This window comes from Solenopsis invicta, chromosome 14 (genome assembly GCF_016802725.1).
Source record: "Solenopsis invicta isolate M01_SB chromosome 14, UNIL_Sinv_3.0, whole genome shotgun sequence".
In the NCBI taxonomy this organism is placed as follows: Eukaryota; Metazoa; Arthropoda; class Insecta; order Hymenoptera; family Formicidae; genus Solenopsis; species Solenopsis invicta.
This window is the reverse complement of record NC_052677.1, coordinates 1452748-1475369: the sequence shown is the minus strand read 5'-3', so window position 1 is coordinate 1475369 and position 22622 is coordinate 1452748. Positions and strand designations below refer to the sequence as shown.

General features: G+C 33.7%; 1 protein-coding gene across 6 annotated transcripts in view; it reads left to right on the top strand.

The window, feature by feature from the left end:
• LOC105203570 overlaps positions 1-22622 on the top strand; it is a 437190-nt gene that overhangs the window by 164303 nt on the left and 250265 nt on the right. For 5 of the 6 annotated variants that reach the window (XR_005576331.1, XR_005576332.1, XR_005576330.1 and 2 more), the window contains one exon: positions 14850-14924. The exons of the other annotated variant lie outside the window; for it this stretch is intronic. Coding sequence is in view for 1 of the 5 variants with exons in the window: in XM_026138284.2 (XP_025994069.1) it covers positions 14850-14924 (75 nt within the window). In the remaining 4 variants the exon portion in view is untranslated. The remainder of the gene's footprint in view (positions 1-14849; positions 14925-22622) is intronic. 6 annotated transcript variants of the gene reach the window in all.

Here is a 22622-nt window from a genome sequence, read left to right as displayed (position 1 = left end):
CTATTGAGCAATGGTTATTGAAAATAACCTGATTATGAAATCAATAATCATTCCATCCCAAAAGAACTATTGGCGAATGATTATTGCAAATAATCTCATTATGAAATCAACAATCACTCATTCAAAAACTATTAAGAAATGATTATTGCGAATAATTCAATTATTGGATGCTACATAATCACTATTAGAGAATGAATAATCATTATTGTAAGTCAATAGTGATTATTGGCTTTTCAATAGTTCATTTTCGTAAGGGCTATGAGCAAAAATGTTATTCCTATATTACTTTTTATTATTTTATTAATCACAATCTACCATTGTAATCATTTATTTCTTTTATTACGTTAGAATAACTTGTAACCTTTAATTTTAAGCATTTTTGTTTAAATTTATTTCTAGCATCTCTAATTCCCACTCCGATAAGATTGCACTTGGTCCGATTCCGCGTAAAAGCGATTAAATACGTTTACGCAAAATAAGGCCCACACAAATGCATGAGTTTGAATGAGAGTCATGGGCCGTCATTCTCGACACCTGACCTACATTCTAGCTCACCTGACGCATTCAACTTGTAGCACCCGTCCGGAAACGTGTGCGCGAGATTAGACTTGTTACGTTCTTCCTATCTCACTCAAGTCATTTCCATAAGTTTCTACCTGCAAGTCGCCCCAAGAAATTTATTTGAGAATTCTGGACGTAACATTATAATAGGCGCACTTTAAAGATTTTATACATTTTTTTGAAGAAACGCATATCATTTATATTAAATTATACAATTTCAAGATGTTTATTTTAAGTATATTTCACTTAAGTTTGAATAAGAGATTTTGTAGAAAATATTAATACATATCATTTTAATTAAAAAAAATAAAAATTTTTAGGCGCTTTTTTTACCATTTTTTACCTTTTTTAAAAAAAATAATTTTGTACTGATTCTTTTTACGTAAGTGTATATTAACATTTAATTTGTTTAAATCTAGTTTGGTTAATGATTTATATACGTAAATTTTAAATATTATTTAGACCCGTAATAGTATTCTTAAAATCAGAATGTCGGATAATGTAAAGTCAAAATTTAAAAACTTGTGAAATTACATTCCATTTAGAACTATGATACTAAATATTAAAACACGATGGAATTCGACATTTAATATGTCATCCCGAGTACTTACAATGCGAATGATGATGATTAATATAAATATTCTTTTTTTATGCAATGTACAGAGAACATCTAATGTATGTGCAAATATTACCGCAATAACGCACTTTGCACATCCTATGTATATACATATGTATATAAAAAGATATCCGATTTCACTGCTATGTACATATATACCCATAAAACATTACGACATGTGTCATGTACATACCATATACATACATCCATTTATTTATTTGCATAAATATTATATCATTATACCACATAATTCCAATAAGCAAAACACTATTTTTGCAACATTAAAAAAAATATTTTTCGCAAAAAAAATTTTGAAATTTTCTCTTGGAAATTGCTAAGCCGTCACCCAGCCAAGTTGTAACCGCGGTGAACGATGCTTAACTTCTACGAGTGCTGCGAACTGGATCCCTCGTAATGATCTATGAACATTTTATACTAATACATTTATATAATTAATAGATCATGTGAATATATATTATTAAAAAAATGAACCATGTATAATTAAATTATATTATTTATATACATAAATGTGTGTGTGTGTGTGTGTGTGTGCGTGCGTGCGTGCGTGCGTGCGTGCGTGCGTGCGTGCGTGCGTGCGTGCGTGCGTGCGTGCGTGCGTGCGTGCGTGCGTGCGTGCGTGCGTGCGTGCGTGCGTGCGTGCGTGCGTGCGTGCGTGCGTGCGTGCGTGCGTGCGTGCGTGCGTGCGTGCGTGCGTGCGTGCGTGCGTGCGTGCGTGCGTGCGTGCGTGTGTGTGTGTGTGTATACTATTCTGCATTTGTAAAAATCAGTAAAAAGAAAACTTAATTTTATATATATATATATATATATATATATAAGTTATAGTTTTTTTTACTGATTTTTACAAATGTAGAATAGCATATGAAATAACTTTTCTGTTATTTATTTAAATAAGAATGCAAAGAAATATGTCAATATAATACAATAATTAAATTAAATATGAAAAAGTTTTTATTAAAAAAACATTAAAAAAACATTTAAAAATATTGTTTGCTCATTTGGATGTAGATCGAGTTTTTTTCATTCATGGACTTATTTTGTGTATTAATAATATTTTTAACAAATAATATATATTTCAGGACTGTCAAAATTCAAAACAACACACAATTAATAAGGCTAATGAAAGTCAGCGTGGATAAAGGTGCGCAATCAAAATTAATAATATTCATATGTATAATTATTTATTCATCTGGAAATAACAAAATCACTCAAACAAACGTTTTGACTCGCTTTGGAGTGATCTTCAGCGTATCAATAAAAAACAAAAAATAAAAAATAATTTTCGCCGTCATCAGTCAGTAAACGGGAAGCATTCGAACATTATGCGCTGTATATGTATACATACGAAATGAATATACATATTATGTACTATAATATACATTCAAATAATATATATGAAATGTATATGTTACTGTAAAAGCCCGAACTATGGTAAATCCTAAGATTTACCAACTCTTAATGGTAAAAGTCCGAATAGTTCTGTGATCATCGTTCATTTCGAACTTTTACCACCATTCACTTGGTAAATCTTAGGATTTACCTTAAAGGCACGGTATATGTTGAAAAAGATATGTCATAATGTGTTACTCGTGGGCAGTCTGCAGCCCCACGCTACCCGTACCAAAATAGGTAAAGATTTGACTGATTAGTAATATACATGATTAATAATTACTCTCGTATGATACATAAAAATATGTAAGGTTTTGACTGATAGTTAATTGAAATAAATGATTAAGAAGTACTCATTGTTTTATTCCCAAAATTAACATTTACCAGCCGTCACTAGTAAAACCTAGCATGTACTAAATTCTAATGATAAAACCCGAAAAAATCGTCTTTTTTATAAATTCTTACATTTACCAACTCATGTTGGTAAATCCTAAGATTTACCAAGTGAATGGTGGTAAAAGTTCGAAATGAACGATGATCACAGAATTGTTCGGACTTTTACCATTAAAAGTTGGTAAATCTTAGGTTTTACTGGAAAATCTTAGGATTTACCGTAGTTCGGGCTTTTACAGTAACATATATACATCATTTAACATGATGTAGTGTATATACATACGAAATACATTAATAGATATACATATTATATACTATAACGTACATTCAAATAATGCATATGAAATATATGTACATTTAACATCATGCGGTGTATATATACATACGAAATACATTTATGAATATAGGATGAAGTGGGATAAAGTGGAGCGTAGGGTAAAGTGGGGTACCATCAAAATTTTTATGTAGTGTAGAGTAGTGAGTTTAGAGCAAAACAAAAAACTGTCATCTGTTGCTTATCATGACAGCTCATGTTTCAATTAACCATTGGAGTTTGTATACAAACATTTTGTTGCTGTACGAAACTGATCTTGGAAGTTATTTTCATGAAGTTTTTTCTTGTGTTCATAATACTCGTGATTAAGCAAGTTTTTTAAGTGTTCAACAAAGGAAAGTTATGTGCAGTTATTGTTTTTCTATTATTTTTCTAAATAAAAAAAATGTTGTAAAAACTTAATCTTGTTTCGGTAATGAATGATCGCGTGCAAATTAATGTTGTGGGGTAAAGTGGGGCACAACAACAAAGTCATTTTTCATGTTTTCTTGAAGGATTAGTACAAATCAAGTGATTTTATTAATTATTTTGAATGTTATTACTTATACACACAAAAAAATTTAATATTAAATATTACTATAATATGACAGTAGCTGCGAACCATCAAAGATTTATAAGTTTAAATGCTATTGCGATTATAGAGAGAGGAAAGGATTTTATTGCTCTATCTTCAATTATTCATTATTTAGAAGTGTTGATTAAACATAGAAGTTGATTTAAGTTGGCTTTTATGGCTGTTTTGATTGAATGTCTTTGGTACCTTATTTTACCTCACTATTTTTCAAAAGCCCAAAATTTTTTGTGTTTGAAAAATAGCAAAAAATACAAACTTAAAACCAAAACTTTGAAAATCCGCAATTATAAAAAGTTAGTTTTTTTCCTCTAGTGAAAACAACCATTAATTGTTCAAAAATTCAATGTTTTGACACTTCTATGGAGGCAAACAAAAACCCGTCCCACTTTATCTTATTTTGCCCTACATATTATGTTCTATAATGTATATGAAATTTATGTACATTTAACATGATGCGGTGTATATGTACATACACCCATGGAATTGATTTTGTTCATGGGAAAATTTTCCAAACTAAGAAGTTCCTATCTTTCTATATATTTACAGTTTATGATTAACGTAACAAACAATAAACTCTAGTCATTATATTAATCATAAACTGCGAGTATGTAAAAAGTGGTGATTTCTCAGTTTAGAAAATTTCCCCATAGACAGAATCAAATTCCATGGGTGTACAAAATACATTAATGGATATACATATTATGTACTATAATGTACATTCAAATATTGATATGTATGTACATTTAATATTATGCGGTGTACATATATACAAAATACATTAATGAATATACATATTATATGCCATATAATGTAAAATTAAATTATGTGTATGAAATGCATATACATTCTATATACAGGATATTATTTTTACATAATCGAGAAAAAATACATATACCTAAAATATCCAATGTTATGTGGGTATCCTACGACTGATGGTCCTGTATACATTTAGGGATTAGGTTATACTAAACAGTTATATTATCGTATATAACTTTATTTTTGCAAATATTATTTTAATATAATGGGTTTTATAATTATATGAATTTAGTTCTAGATCCATGCTGTAAGTTGGACTAGTATAGTCAAGTTGATTTTAAAGAACGTTAATAAAACTAATAAAAACATTATAATGTGTCATTGGAATGCAACGTATTCAACATTTATCGCGGCTAGTGATACAGTTAATGAAGAAAATACAGGTGAAGATTTAGTAACATTACAAATGAAAAAGCTAAATATGAAAATATGGATGATTTACGTCATTATCTCTCTGTCCCTGTAGTATCCTGCCGTAAATATTCAGATACGCTTTTATAGTGGAAGGTCAGTTATTTTATTACTTTCATGCTAAAATGTTTGATTAGCTTTATTTTTCTGTTCAAAATTTGAATTTGGATACATGATCATGAAGATGCTTACTCTATTCTTAGCAAAGTCGCTAGAGACTATCTAGCAGCTTCTGATATAAGCGTACCTATAGAATGTACATTTTCTTATGGTCCCGACTTACTTGTAAGCAAACGTAATTGTTTAACTGCTGATACAGTACGTCAAATATTCTATTTTCAAGCTTGATTAAAGTTCGTAAAAAATAATTGTGCCAAAACAAAAAAAATGAACGCCATTGTGAATGCTTTTAGAGGGTAATAAAACAATATATAATATTAATATCTATATTAAATAATGTTTCTTATTAGTATAGGACCTTTTTAGTAATATTTTATACGAATTAATATAAAATTTATAAAATAAATTTCATAAAGTTTATATTTATAAAATAACTGTAAAATGTTTATGAATAAATAATTTGTAAAATGTTTATGAATAAATGAATATTTATAAAATAATCAATAAAATATTCATGAATGAATATATTTAAAAACCTAAAATTTTAAATACGTAGGTATATAAATGAATATTCTTTTCATACGGAAATTGTAAATAAATAAATTTTTAGCGCAATTACGCATTTGACACATTCATCGGGCACACCTATTATGTGTATAATGACGTATTTATATTGTAAGCATCACGTCCGTAGTATTGCCAAATCATGTGGTATGCAGTCTCATTATTTTATTTACAGATCTCGTATGTATGAAGATTAAAATACAATTCTCTAACAATTTATTTGTTTAAAGGTGAGAATATGTTCTGTTCAGTATTATGTGTGAAAAGTTAAAAATCGAATTGTGTAAATGTTCTGGAAACCTATGTCAAAATTCACAATGTGAATTATAGGATGATTATAGGATATATATGTGAATTACACATAATTTAAAAAAAAACCAATAGAATCAAACATAATTTTTAAAATATAAGATTTACTTACTTGGGTGAAATCTTGTGCGAATATATAAATTATGCCGTCAAATTATCTAATTTGTGTCTGTACTTCTTGTCTACATGACGTTTGGCGCTCAACTAATCTAAGATTAAATGTGTAGGTCGGTGACTTATAAATAAATGTGGTGATAAATATAAAAACATTTTGTTTTATTGACATGTTTTTTTTAAATACTTCAATATATACTATTTCCATAATATTCTATCTTATTTGCGAATTTACATTGGCACGATTTTTATTCAAGATCTACGGCGACTCTTTTGACTAATTCTAACAATACTTTACGCACTGCGGCGGCGCATATATTATTTTATACTTCCTTTAGAAACATGCATTTATTCTTTTTTTATAACAATTTATTATTAATAATTATTTGTTTCAAATTTATATATAATTTTTGTTTATAATTTGTTATTAAACAAATGGCAGTCAACTTTGCAAAAGAAGTGTGCAGTTACATTATAAGTTATAGAAAAGTAGAGAAGAATAAACGCCGAATGAATGCTGAAAAACTTTTTACTCTTGTATCAAAAGTTTGTAGAAACTGTATTCTAGACATAAAGCTGGCGAAAGCTTTAACCATCAAAACTTACAGTTAAGAAAGATATGTCCATGAATGCGAGCGCGTGCAATTTATACGCTTCAAAGCAAATACCTCAAAATACCTCACAATAAGTGAAAACTTTTTCAGCAAAAATACAGTTTTATTCCAATAATTTTTATATTTGAATTGAAATAGAAAAATTGTTATTATTTAAATATAATCTTATAACAACAATTTAAACTTTTTTATTTTGATTATTTTTAATGATTAAAAACAATTTCTTTATTGTAATTTTTTTAACATTTTAATATTTTTAAATTCTTTTTCCTTCTTTCTTTATTTAAAACCTTCTGCTTTTTTTCAGCAGCATTTTTAAAAAGTGATAAAGTTGAACACAGCGCTCACTGTGAGATTTTGTCTTATTAATATTTTCATGCGTAGTGGTGCTTTTTGAAGAGGGCAAATTAGATCAACAGGTAACTCCATATTAGCAGAAAATTTTGTTTTATTCTGATATTGTGACTGGCGGTGCTGCTTCGGTTTGTTCAGGTTGGTTAGGAAGAAGTACCAATTCTATAGAGAACATATGATTCGGTATCACCGAATGACTAGGGCGCGGATGTTCGTGCATAATTCCGTGTCGCACGCGAATAACTGCTGCGGCCTACTTAATGCGGCCTACTTCACATAACATAAACATAAACAAAACACGAAAAACTTTTTTGCATTAATTCGAGATTACGTAAAAACACATTTCTTCAAAATGCCAAAATTTTTACACGAAAAATTGGCAATATCGATTAAAAATGACAAAAATATTTATGATACATTCAATTTATTAACAGATTCTGATTCTATTAAATTGGCAAACATCGGGTCTTCTCGAGAGAAATGCAGCGAGCACTCGATTCACTCGCACGCAGCACGCGACACGGGATCATGCACGAACATCCGCGCCCTAATCATCACTGACCAAGTCATTAACACTAATTGTAAGCACTGACTACTGAACCTATTTCAATAGACCTATCAATTATGCTGGCTGTCAAATAATGTATTCAATACTTTGGAATTAAATGGATGGATTTCTGGAAACCTACAATGATGCCTTTGATATAATTAATATTGAAATAACTGTTTTAACGATTTTTAAGATATTGTGTCATTATTTTTTCGGAATTATTTGTGATCCAATTGTCACATGCGGTATTATAGGCTTTCTTAAAAGGCCCGTACATAGATATATACGTCTAAAACTGCATTAGTTGCTACAGTGTGTAAGAAGACAACATTATTATGTCATTTTCAAGCGCAAAATGTATTGCTGTAACACTTATGTTCAACATTTACTTTAATTTCTATTTTCACTTTTTATGTATTAGTATCTAATGAATAAAGCGACTTTGTTAATTTGCAGTTTACAAATTTAAACTCTTTTTTTTTGAAAACTACTTAATCTATCGATAATGTTAAGGAGATCATTTTTTTGCTAATTTATTTCGTTTATCATAAAAAAATTTTTAATTAAAAAGAATTAATGGCGCACCAATTTTTTCGGTAAAAAGAGAGACCTGCTTATTTTTAGGTACGCCCCTAATTAAATAAAAAAAGTAAAGTATTGCTCCGACAGATGAATCTTTACATTCTTCAAATTTACGTAAAATTTTATCAAAATAACTTGACTGGTTTTAGAAACTTTTGGAAAAAACGGAATGTTTACTGCAACTTTAACACTTTTTTATCTTTGAAACTAAGCCGTTTTGGACGTGTGGCCATATAAAGTTTTTGTTTCGAATTTATGTGAATAATTACCCTTTAAAATGTTTTGGATTATTTAGTATATATCCTGTATAATTCACAATGCTAACTGGTTATTCTGATAAATCATCTTATTTTGTTTTTTTGGTAGCCTGAGGTTAGGTTTTCCAACAATGGAATGACACAGTGTTACATAGCGCCGACTTGTAGCTGAAATTTTACTTAACTTTTTTATTTCACTTTTAATTTCAACGTTACAATTCATCGCCAAAATGTAATGTTAATACCATAGATTCAAGTAGAACATAAACATCATTGTAATCATAAGGATATCGTTTGTGATTTGATGATAATGAAACCATAATATCATAACAATATCTTGTAAGTACTGCGACCGCACTCACGAGCGTGGTGCAACTACGTTAATTGCTCGTGACGATAGTTAGATAGCAAAGTGGTTTGCAAAGTCGTTCACACCAAATGCACGAAATTAGACGGTACTATTGGGCGCCAGGCACGAGCGAGGATGCCATTCTTAGTTAAAGACGTTACCGATCTCCAAATTCATGCAGGATAAAATGCGAAAATACTCGACTTCGTCACGGGCAATAACGGGCTCTCTTAACCGATAGCTCAGCCACGGAATTGTCAGAGGGGGTGGTTTGCTGCGGGCGGGATGGTAGAGGAGAGCGAGGGAGCTTAAAGAGAACACATCAATTTAATAGAAAAATTAACAATATATTTCCGCCGACATCTAACATTAACTCACAAGGTTCTGCAACGATGTTTCGCGACCCGGTACCACACGATCATTGGTACGAGTTCACCGAACAGAGAGAATCAAGATTCAATTCTAATTAGCGGCGGACAAAACGCTGTGCACACTCGAAACTCTACACACGCACTCTCATTTCACGCAAAATTATATGGCGATTCGGTAAAAAATACGCGATCGGAAATACGCGATCGCCAAACAGAAACACATACAAACGCTACTACAGACGACACACAAGAATATTGTTAGGAGTATAAATAAGTTTCCCCCATTTCACAAAAAATGGCGCCACTAGTATGTTATGGTTGAAATTGTCTGTTGTAAAACGTTATATCGTAAGGTTGGACATCTGGCAACAACATAACCTTAAAATATTAGCGATTTTGTATCAGCATCATATATCTTTTTTCGTGCGAAAATGTCGAGTTTTGAGCCGAATAAGCGTCATTTGCGGGAGCTTTTGATTTACTTCTTTAATTTGAAGAAATCTGCAGCCGAGGCGCATCGATTGCTTGTAGAAGCATATGGTGAAGCTGCCTTAAGTGAGAGAAGTTGCCGTGAGTGGTTTCACAAGTTTAAGAACGGTGAATTTGACGTCGAAGACAAAGAACGTAGCGGAAGGTCGAAAGTGTACGAAGACGCGGAATTGGAAACATTATTAGATGAAGATTCGTGCCAAACGCAAGAAGCACTTGCACTTACATTAGGAGTGACTCAACCAGCAATTTCACATCACTTAAAATCATTGGGAATGATTCAAAACAAGGAAACTGGGTTCCATATGAACTGAAGCCAAGAAACGATGAACGCCGATTTTTCACATGTGAAATGCTGCTTGCCAGGCATAAACGAAAGGGTTTTTTTGCATCGTAAGTCACTGGTGATGAAAAATGGATCCACTACGATAACCCAAAGAAGAAGAAATCATGGGGACCACCTGGCCATGTTTCAACATCGACAGCTAAGCCGAACATTCATGGAAAAAAGCTCATGTTGTGTATTTGGTGGGATCAGCTTGGTGTCGTGTATTATGAGTTGCTCAAACCGAATGAAACCATTACTGGGGCTCTCTACCGAACACAATTGATGAGATTGAGCCGAGTACTCAAGGAAAAACATGCCCACTATTACTCCAGACACGACAAAGTTATTCTTCTACATGATAATGCTCCTCCACATGTTGCGGCGCCGGTCAAAACCTACCTGGAAACACTCAATTGGGAAGTTTTACTCCATCCGCCGTATTCACCAGACATTGCTTCTTCTGATTACTACCTGTTTCGATCGATGGCGCATGGCCTGTCTGAGCAATACTTCACATCATATAAAGATACAAAAAATTGGGTCGATTTGTGGATAGCTTCAAAAGATGAAGCATTCTTCCGACTCGGTATCTGTATGCTGCCAGAAAGATGAGAAGAAGTAGTGGCTAGCGATGGACTTCGAATAAAACATTAGATACCGTTCTTTTACAATAAATGCCCAATTTTTGATAAAAAACGGCGGAAACTTATTTATACTCTTAATACATAATTAACGCGACTTGGCTGTGGTGTCGGCGACGCTCTCAATAAACGGAACCAAAGAAGATTAAGACGCGACTTGATCGAATGAGGCGCGCGACGACCGATCACGCGGACGGCACGCGATCACCTGCGTGTTCCAATTCTGGCGGAAGATCTTACAACGAACTTGAACTCTAATTACAATTACCACGCGCGCGATTCATCCGATCGGCGAAATCGGTAGCTTTACAAAGTCTCGCTCGTCTCACCATGACGCTGGCCTTGCTCCAAAACTCGTCCTCGCACGGAGGGTGTAAATCGTCTTCGATGACTCGGCTTCCGTCGTCTCAGTTCGTGATGGTGCACACGCGACAATCCATAGCAAAGTGATCAATAGCGCGAGAAAATTCGGCAGGCGGCACGCAGGATTAGAGTCCTATATAAAGAGAGAAGCGACATTGATGTCCGAAGCTCTGATTGGTAATCTGATTGATACTTGATTGGCTAAGTGAGCAGCTATATTGTGACCACAGCTGTTTTCAGAATGATACGAATGGTGTTTGATGACGTTAGAGCGATTCCAAAATGGCGGTGGAGGACTCAATTGGATACTGAAGGTTGTGGTGGGGGTTCGATGTCGCTTCTCTCTTTATATAGAACTCTACGCAGGATCTCTCGCCCCACGCACGGGGGCTCGTTGCGCCCCTCTATTGGTTCTGTCTTATTACGCGGTCCTCGCGACTCTCTAATCAGGCTGTCGCGCTGCGGCGCGCAATTCGAGGTAGGTCGGTGTCTTCGGGCAGCTTGCGATTCTCTCCGTGGTTTTTTCAAAGGACGGCTGACCCTGCGGACTCTTTGGTGTCCTCTGCCACCGCGCTCGGGACCAAGTCAGGAACATTCTCTCGCAGCTCTTCATTCGGGGTCTCTTACGCGATGATCTGCGTGTCGACGTCCCCTACGTCTGACCTTCCCTCTTTGCGTCCTGCAATATTCAGCGGTTGCGTACAGGCGCGACGGTAAGAGATAACGTAATTAAATGAAGAGAGATCACCTGTCGTGCGCGCTACTGCGATCCTGCGCACGATCCGTAAGATTTCGAGTGGCGGTAGGTCCTCCTTCTTGCAGTCTTCTTGCCGGATGAGACTTCGTCGATACAAAAATGGGTATCTCCTAACCGCCGATCCGCAAAACATCGCTAAATTGATGGACGAACACACGCAAAACAAAGACGCGAATTTATAAGCGCAGGCGCCGACACGTCCGTCTCCGAGCTGAGAGGATGCAGAGCAGCAGTGTGCGCTCCCCGACCGGATCTTACGATCCCTGTGACGGACAACCGAACAGGATGTCACGTCACAGTACTTATAAGCAATAAATAAAGTCACGATGATAGTCTTATGATGTTATTATAAGTTTATGTTTTATGTAAGAAGTGATATAAAACGACGCAATCAAACACAATATTTTTGCTGTATGATTGTATTGACTTGTGTCACAATTGGAAAGCAATGCATTGTGCAGTGTCGTCTATGTGCAATGTTGGAAAGCACCCTTAATTTGGTTATTTAACCTCTTAAAGTATTTTAAAATCAATAACACTGTTGACGAGCAATCAGCAGCGTCTAGTAAAAACAAATTTTATTAAAATAGGGGAGGGCGATTTGCGGCCCCAGGGGGAACGATGCGGAGGCGCATCGTTACAAAAGTAAGCTTTATTTTGCTTATAAAAAGAAATAAAAAATTTGAAAAAAATAGGTAAGTGGTGGGGAAAAGTACAAAAACAATTTTTTTAAAGTTCTTTTTTATCATTGTTGTAAAGTACATTTCAAGCCATTTAATTTTTAATAAGAACATTTTTCTCTATCTCTTATACTATAAGACTTATACTATAACACTTATAGTTTTGATGATAACATAATCAGATTTTTTAAAATGTTAAATTTTTTAAAATACTCTCACCACTTATCTTTTTTATATTATTTAAATTGTTCTTGCTTTAATATTTTATTTTAACAAAAATAAGATATTATTTATTTTATTTAATTGTTATAATAATGGTATTGTTCAAAAAAGTGTTCAAAGCAGACGTCATTTTTGCATCATGCACAACGTTTTAAAGTCATTTTATCACGAATGCTGCATTTTGATATATGTTTTTCTTTTTTAAAATAATAGTAATTAATTAGATTTTCAAATTTTTCAAGCTGTGATGATAAATAGCCACTTTTATATCACATATATATAAATAAATTTCAAAATCTTGGAGAAGAAAGTTGATTGTGTGCCAAAACCTGTAATTTTATAATGTTATTGCGTAAATGTAAATTTATATTGTAATTACTTAAAATAACACTATCAGAGAAGCTTTGAATAAAATTTTTCCAAATTCTAAATTTTTCAAAAATGTCTAAAGGTTGTATAAAAGCAATTGTTTTTTTGGTATTGTTAAAATATTTACTTGTTTGTCTTTTGGTACAAGCTCTATTAACTGTTCCAGGCAGTGGCCTGTCCATGAATCTAGTTTGCTAACATCAAACTTTTTTAGTGGAAGATATACCTATAATAACTAATTTTTACAATGTTGATTTGTGAGCTTTCCGGCTTTTGAAGCCGCAATGTAAACATTAGCAGGTCGAAAAAAAGTTTCTTCTACTTGTGGTTTAAATGACTCAGTTTCTCTTATTATAAAACTATATGTAGAGGCAAAAGAATATACTTGCCCGCAGATATAATTAGCATAGTAGTATAACTATGACTTATAGAAGATAAAGATTGAATAGTAGCCTTGACTGTCCTTACTCCCATATTAGTTAATGTTCATCTAAAATATAATCGGTGTTAAAATAAATACACACGCTACGTTTAACTTCATTTATTCTATATATAATACAATAATTTACATACAATATTATCATAAGTTTTGTGTTTGAGCTTATATTTTGGGCGCCTTGACAAGAGCCGTTTGGCGCGTTAGTCTAGCGCTGTCATTTTGAATTCTCTCGCTTCTGTATAGAGGGCGCCGCCTTTGTCCAGCAGACGCCTGGTGCCTCGGCTCGTGGAAAGTCTCTACTTGGTACCTCCGTGCAGCGGCATTCCCAACGCTTTGCTTTTTCCTTTTTCCTCTTTCGGTTTCTTTGCCGTTGTTTTTGCTGATTTATTTCGCCTGTTTTTCGATGATCCTTTGGCCGCGAACTTTGTTTTGGCGTTGGTTCTGCTTGGGTGAAAGCTTCCTTGGTCAGCGTTGGCGGCTCGCTCTGTGTCGCTTGAACCACGCCGAGAATTCGGCACTGTATTCCTGCGTCGCGCTTGTTGAACTCTCAATCACTGCCGGACGAGTCGACCTACGCCAGAGTGATCTGCATGTCTCTGTGCACTCGAGCTAGCTTGTCCGTCTGTGTGGAGACGTCACGTCTCAGACGTGGTTCAACCTCCGATAAGCCGGCGGCGTGAACGGCGAGATCGTTCGAGGGATCCGTCGGAAGCGCGGAGAAGTGTACCGCCAGATGCACCGATCGTCCTCAGACAGAAACACCTTTGGTGGCCTTGTGAAACGAAGTAAAGATAAATCCACCGAGATGAGGCGCAGGGGATGCTCCGCTTCCGTGGCGGCAAAGTTAAAACTCCGATAAATCTAAATGATTTTCTTATTTTTTTCATAAGAGGGAGGTGACTTCAAAATATTTGTAAATCACTTCGCTCTACACAGCGCAGAAAAGGATTCTTGCTCGTTGCCGCGTTGCGACTATTATAGCCGGCTCGTAAGATCTTATGCGCGAGTGACTATTTGCGCCCGCGGTTACTTGCTGCCGCGCGTGGTAATTAGCACCACGGCCGTTGCTTTTGTGTTTGCCAGGGTGCCACTCGCGAGACACATTAGTGTTCGGCGGGCAGCCGTTCATCAAGCGCCTGATGTGAATCGTCACATACTCTAACTGTCTCAATAAACATTTTACATTCAATAGTTTTTTAATAATATTTATCCCAATTATAAATTCTTCAAGATTCCAGACATTAATAATTCTTTTTCTGTTACAGGTAACATGATTTACATAACATGTGTGTACCAAATGCTACTTTCATTGAATTTCTTACTATGTCGCCGTCAATATCGTAAGTTTTTATTCCATTACATTATGTCACTTTTTACCGGATCATGTATTATGCTTCTGTTACGGTTATTTCTTTTATTCCAAGCAACTACCGTACCGGATAATTTGTAAACATAGCTAGTAATAGTTCAGTGTTGTCTACATTATCTGCTTAAACAGTAATATAATATAATATTTATTTATAGAAAAGTGAATTGGAAAAGTTACTATATAGAATTAGTTCCAGTATGTCTCTTAAAGAGTAATTAGTTACAAATTATCGACTCTAAAAGAAGAAAGGGTAAACCTTTATAAAAAGGGAGCAGCCTCTGACGACCTTGAACTTGACATACGTTATCAATAAGGTACTGAGTGACAGTACGTACAAAAGGTTTTAAGTAATGCTCACGTCTTATTAAAAAAATATCATTACACAAAGAAAAAACAGTTTTTCTTACTTATTTTAGAAAATATTTATTTTACAAAAAAATGTGTCAAATAAAAAATAAAGCTCGTAATAAGCTCTATAAAAAAATTTATATTCGTATTTTACCTAATTTTAATACTGTAGTTTTTATAGTAGAAAAACTATTTTAAAATAATTTTTTTTTAGTTTTGCGTGAAATGTAGATGCTTGGGCGGGGGCGGGGCTTTTAAGCTGAGGACAACTTTTCAACAAACGCGCAGTCTATTTATTATACGTCTATGGTAATCAATATCAACGTAGTCAATCCATAGAGATATTACAGATAAAGTAGGAAAGCCAGCCCCCAAAAGTGACCCGTTGGTAGAAAAAGACAGAAAACGGGAGCTTTAGTCTAACTCTCTCTTAATGCGCTGTTACGACAAAGACAAAATATAGGTCCTATCTTCTCTCTCTTTCTAACGGGGGAGACATTTCTATTTACAGATCTGTCTATGATTTCCTACTCTATCTGTAATACCTTTATGAGTCAATTGCTACAAAAATTTGGGTTAGGGATAAGTTAAGTTATACCTAGAGTACCTCTAGGAAAGAGAATCGCTAACTGGGGTCACGTGACTGACTCTGTGATTGGTTAGCAGAAATGTGCAGATTTTGCATTGCAACGTCAATGCATTGGCCGATATCCATTACGTGGAACCACCTGTGGTTTCTCGCGACAAAACCCGTCAACGCATTGACGTTACAATGCAAAATCTGGGTGAGTCCCAGTTGCGCGCAGACCCGATCGGACACCATCAATTACGTAATCTAATCTAACCCAACTAACAAAATACTCTAGACATGGGCCGCTACAATTGGTGATATCCAATCGGGTCTGTGCGCAACTGGGATACTCCCAAAATCTGTACATTTATGCCAGCCAATCGTGACAGAGTCGGTCACGTGACCCCAGTTGGGGATTCTCTCTCCTAAAGGTTTTCTAGTTATACCTGTCGAGTTTCGCTTTGCTTGCAAAACGGCGGGAACTTTTTAAGTAAACTTTACTTTGCTAAGAAACATTTAATTTCTCAACTGTTTTACGAAAATCGAGCAATAGCTAAAACTTGTTGAAGGTTACTCAGGATTATGACCTTGACAACATATGTCAAGATTAAAATCATAAGAGGTATCTATTTCTGCATAATTATCCTTTTTAATTACTTTCATGGTAATTGTTCAAATGAGCCCACCTTACCTCCGATTTTAAGGAAATTAGGCTCATTCGACGCGTTTTTGCTCAAAATGAACGAATCTGGCAGGAAAAAGTGTCGCTCTGCCTCGCAAACAGAAATATCGATTGTTAAAGTTGGCGATTGCACAAGTTAGAAAACTTGTCATCTCGCCGTAATGTAACGAACTGAGCATGCGCCGTGGCTATGGAGCATGCGCATAAATTAATTTCAAAATAAATTATTTTAATTCCTCAATAACAAATATACATTATACAAAAACTTATAGATTTATTAATCCAACACAGTGTTCTGGCAAATAAAATAAAGTGTAGTAAATGTGGCAGTCATATGAATATAAATAAAGAAACATTAATGTATCGATGTCAAAAACGATACACTGTTAAGAACAAATATAAAAAACATATTAACAAATAGCACTAGTGTTAGATTGATTTCAATTGGCACTGGTTGCAGACTCTCAGATGGATATCGGAGGATACATCTCTGCGATAATGTCAAAGAAGACTTCAAGTCGTTCCAATCGATAATAGACACGTTTGAAGAGAAATTCAGACAAATATCTCTCAAAGTATTGAGATTTTTTTTTAACTTTGGGATATTTCCCCGAATTTCTCTACAAACACGTTCTATGTGTTGGGTGTGTGCACCTGTAAATATATAAATATATAAAAATATAAAATACAAAGATATTAATAATAAATTAAATTGGTAACTAAGTTCCCGCCGTTTTTTTTTAATTTTTTAAAAGTTTATTTTTGTTCTTAAACTTCTGAACCTTTTCCATCGAGTGAAGATGCTTCTCTATAGCAGTGTGCGAACATTCCATTTTCTCTGCTTCAGTTCCCTTGTTGTTTAATGCAAATTTTCGTGCAAATGTTGATTTAATTGCTCTTCATCGAACTCAACTGGACGGCCAGAAGAAGGTGATTCTTTGAGGTAAAAATTTTATTTTTGAACAAGCGGTTCTTTTAGCTGTGGCACCCTCTCCATACACAGCACAAATATCGCAAGCAGCTTTTGCGGCCTTAGAACCTGGATTAAAAACAAAAAGGAGATGTCAAAAATGCTTATTTTTCTCAATTTGACATTCTATTTTAATGATCTAAAAATTAATATAAATTAACTCAAACAAAAAAAGCAGATTCTGGTAAAACAAAACATTTTTTTTCGAATGATTAAAACATTATGCCAAAAACATTTAATGACATGCAGAATTTTAAAATTAAAAAAAAACGGCGAGAACTTAGTTGCCAATCCAATACTTATGCAAAAATTAACGGTAATTATATATTTTAAATATTTCTTACCCGTTTGAAAATCAAGTTATATGAGTGATTGACTGTTAGATTGATTGTTGGATGCTTTCATGTTTTAAGCAATCATAAAACTTCCAACAATCTGATACGATAGTGGTGCCTGTATTCACTCTTTAATACATGCTAGGAGTGTATCTGTTGTACGATCTTTCACTGCAACGACAAAAATCTTCTTTGACTCTTGCTCGTATCCTCCGAATATCTATTGGCCTTTCACGAATCGGCCATAATTGTTCTTGGGCCGTCCAAGTTTAGCCTCATTAATTTCTACAATGTGGGCCACCAAGCTTCTCGCTGTGCTTATCAGCCCAAAACACACAAGCTTGTAAGCAAAAATAATAATCATTTTATTGACTTTATTTTAATACATTTAATATATTTTTACTTTTAAGTATATAAAAGTATATTTACCTTACGGCAAAAGTTGAATCCGCCAACAATCGTGGCCTTTCCCACGTCAGCTTCGTCCTGCCAATCGTCTTGACGTGAATGTCGCATCATTAAAAAGCAAGCAATAATCTTGCAAACAGTAGCCACGTTAAGACGAGCATGATCAAACCATGTATCTACTTTCGTACTTTTTTCATAGGTGCACTGCTTGCTTTTTATGTTCGTTTTTCACAGTGTATCGTTTTTGATATCGATACATTAATGTTTATTTATATTCAAATTACTGCCACATTTACTACACTTGATTTTATTTGCCAGAACACTGTGTTGGATTAAAAAATCTATTAGTTTGTCGTTACACTCAGTAAGGTGACCAAACTGAAGAAATGTGAGAGGTATTTTAGTAACTTTGTAATAAAAATGTGCACCTAGCAGTTTATTAACGAGTTTCTTTTGTTTCCAGATTAAGTTCAAATTTCGTGCACATTTTTATTACAAAGTTATTAAAACGCATGCGCATGCGGTCACTCAGCATGCAAACGTGACCGCAGCGCATGCTCAGTTTGTTACATTATGGCGAGATGACAGGTTCTTTATCTTGTACAATCGCCAATTTTAACGATCGATATCTCGATTCATGAGGCAGAGCGATACTTTTTCTTGTCAGATTCGTTTATTTTGACCAAAAACGCATTGAATAAGCTTAATTTCATCAAAATCGGAAGTGAGGTGGGCTCATCTAAACAATTACCATCTTAATAAACAATTGATAATAAATTAGCATATGTATGGAGTGTCTCATTTTAAATAATTAAATTTAATGAATAATCTGAATTTAATCAACTTGCTGATAAACCTTGTCAGTTGACTAAATTCGGATTGCTTATTATTTTATCACTGGTGGCTTTAAACAATATCTCATTCAATGCGATTTAATATTTTTTCTATAAGTTATCATAGACAAAAATATTTTTAGACAAAAGTTGCATGGTTTGAAGAGAAAGACATGATGAAAATATAGACTAAACTTTGTATTTTTTAGGTCAAATCAACTCACGTATAAGTTTTTAAATAAAAATCACCATTTTTGATTTCATATTCTTGTAGCTGACTTCAAGACTATTTAAAAACTCTAAAATAAAATAAAGGATAGTCACCAATACTGGCATATCACTTTGTTTTCGGCATATTCTTTAAATACAAGCTAAAAATGAAACTATAAACATGAATGCAAACTAGAAAGCATTTTCTCTTAACTCTTAAACATACTGATCCCGTAAAATACGTAAACACATTTTCGGGTCTGAAAAACTTTTTCAACTTTGAGAAGTTATAACTTTGGTTCCAATCAACATTTTTCAACAATCTTTTTTTCACATGATAGTTCAAAATCTCAGAAATGTAACTGCATAATCGGCATTGCCGAAAAATGATTTATTACTAACTTATAAAGAAAAACCATTAAGCAAAAATAAAAAATTATTCAAAAATTTACTTTTTATTTAAAAAATCATATCTCCGCAACAAAAAACTTTTAACTTCGTTGATTGGTGATAGATAAAACTCGAGAGAACTCCCTCTGATTGCGCACCGTAGCTGCGTAGGTGACACCGCGCCCGTGATGCATTTATGCTTTAAATTTAATGACTTTTTAACAAATAGTCAGAAATTAATTTTTTAAAAAAGATTTAAACAAGAAACATACAGCTATAAGCTTAAATAGTCAAATATTTTTTTCAGATTTTTTCGTTTGAATTACTTGGGTTTATATTTCGAAATTTATTATTTTTCTTTATTATTTTTCACGATTTTATCAGTTTTCTCTTTAAGGTTTGCATAAAACATTTTTATGAGTTGCAAAAACATATTTTTAATATTGTGGGAACATTTCTGTGTAAAATGCCGTAAAAGCTGAACCTCACTATCATTTTTTCTTTAGAAAAACGCCAGAACAGAATCATAAAGAAATCAGATTTAAAAAAAAACTGTTTTTGCAATTATTTAAAAATTCAAGGGTGATGAAAAAAAAACGAACAACGTAGTTGTTTTCAACGTATCAAAATTCTATAGATACGTCCTTCAAAGTTCAAAGCATGAGAATCTTCTAAGTTTTGTAAATCAGGTTATACATTATTGAATCTGCAAATGAGAAAAGATCGAACTTGACTAAGAAGGAAATATCCCCAAGTGTAAATTTCTGATTTTAATAAAACTTTGTATACATATAGGTTACACAAATAAATAAATTTAAAAAATATCAGTTGCTGTCCAAAACCGATTTTAAAGGGTAAAATCATTCCTTTTGTGTAATGCGATTTTCAGCTCTTTTTTGTACAAGTATCTTAAAAACTATTTAATATATCAAAAAATGTTTTATCAAAAACTCGTTCCGCAATAAAATAATGTATATGTCCATGAACATTTATTGTACATGTGGAAATTCAATATATTTGTGTTTAGTATAACTTGATTATTATTGCTCATCCTTAGCCTTGTTAAAATTTAGCGTTTTTAGTAGTGAATTAAATTGATTCTCAATTTAATAAAGGTGATATTACTAATTTTTATTCAACTTATAGCTGTGTTATAAGCAAAAAATTTATGGTTGATAAGACCGCAGGTTTACTGCACCATGGTTGATCCTACTAAACTAACTGACAATGAGTATTAAGATAAAGAAATTGAATTTTTCCAATTAAAAGAGAACTGATTGTGATGCGAAATTATTGCGAAAAATATCACCTCAGCCAGGATTCGAACCGGGACCTCCCGAATCTTCGGTACGGGTATCTTAGCCAACTCAATCACTAAGGCTGTGATATTTCTCGCAATAATCGACTATGAGTTAGTACGCTTTTCTAAGGCCGCGTGACTTTTAAAGTAGTAGAGAGATATTTTGACCGTTACTGTATCAATACAAATTGAACAAGAATGCCTTCAAGGATTCAAGCTAGATCTTCGTGCTTGTATTGTCTATGTGATTTTGTATACTTTCCTCAAGTTCAGCACGAAGACCTAGCCACGACCATTTTTGTTCAATTTGTATTGATATCTGATTTATTTAGTTTGTATAAGTGTTACTGTTTCTGTATAATTGTTTCAGGAATGCCAGAATAATAGAATAAGTGTGAACATGTGAACGCTTGTATGATAGAATCGCATTTTTGATAAGATTGTTTGTCAAATGATCGCTCGTGTTAATAAAATGAAGGAGTCACGCGGTTTGGATTCGGTCGGGTTCTGTGTAACCGTGATAAGGTTCTTTGTCCATATTCTTTTTAATTTACTCATTTTATGAATTGACGAATTGAGTTTGAATTGAATTTGAGTTTTGGTTGCCACGAGAATACGTTAACAGAGTTTTGTATTTTAAATCATGAAAAGAGAAAAGGCTGAGATTTTAATTCGCGTGAATTTACTGTAGTTCTGTTCAGAACTACAGTATATTTCATTTATTATATTGTAAAACAGTTTAATTTTCTTAATTGTCAATCGTTATATTAAATATTGTATTTCTGTTCCTCGCGATAATTGTTATCCTTAAAGCAACATTTATCCTTATCCTTTGTAAATATCTTCGAATTTGTATTTCTCCTCTATTCTGTCTCACGTCACGGTCGAATTCTATGATCACTCTGTTATTATTCTAGCGAGTATTTCAGTCCATTAATTTGCTTTGTCTTCGAAGACAACAAGTTTTTGCGTAAAAGTAAACGCGAAGGAAAGTCAACGGGCACCGATAATTCCCAAACCACGATTTGAACGGTATGCTCCCTCGTTTGTTTCAATCGATAACACCCATCGAGAAGACCATTTGGCCAATAATATTCATTCCGGTTAAGATTCGCTCCTCTCGACTCTCCTTCGCGTAGCAAATTTCTCGGGGTTCGTGTTCTCGTTTGAAAGTCCGACGTTTTCAGAAATCTTGAGCGACGCGATCGATACACACTCTTAGCGACAGTAATCACGCAAACGTCTTACGAACGGAATCGGCCTCTATAAGCAGACATTTGACACTTGTATTGCGTTCGTTCGACTCATCGGTATTAATCAATTTCTGTCTTGGCAATTTGAAATAAACATTAAGTGCGGAACTGTAAAACTGTGCGTGACAATTTAGTGCATCTTTTGTCCGGTCCTACCATCCGGTTCTCGAGCCAAACGTCGAGCCATTGAACAAGTTCGAAATTTTAAATTTAATAAGTAATTAATTAGAGATGATTTAGTTTGGTCGGAGACGACGTCTGTTTGAATGCTTTTTAAGAGGGTAAAAATTCATTTTAGGAGATTTGAGAAACACTGGTTATAGAGTTGATAAGTCGAAGAGTTGCGTTCGCAAGTATTCTTCAATGGAA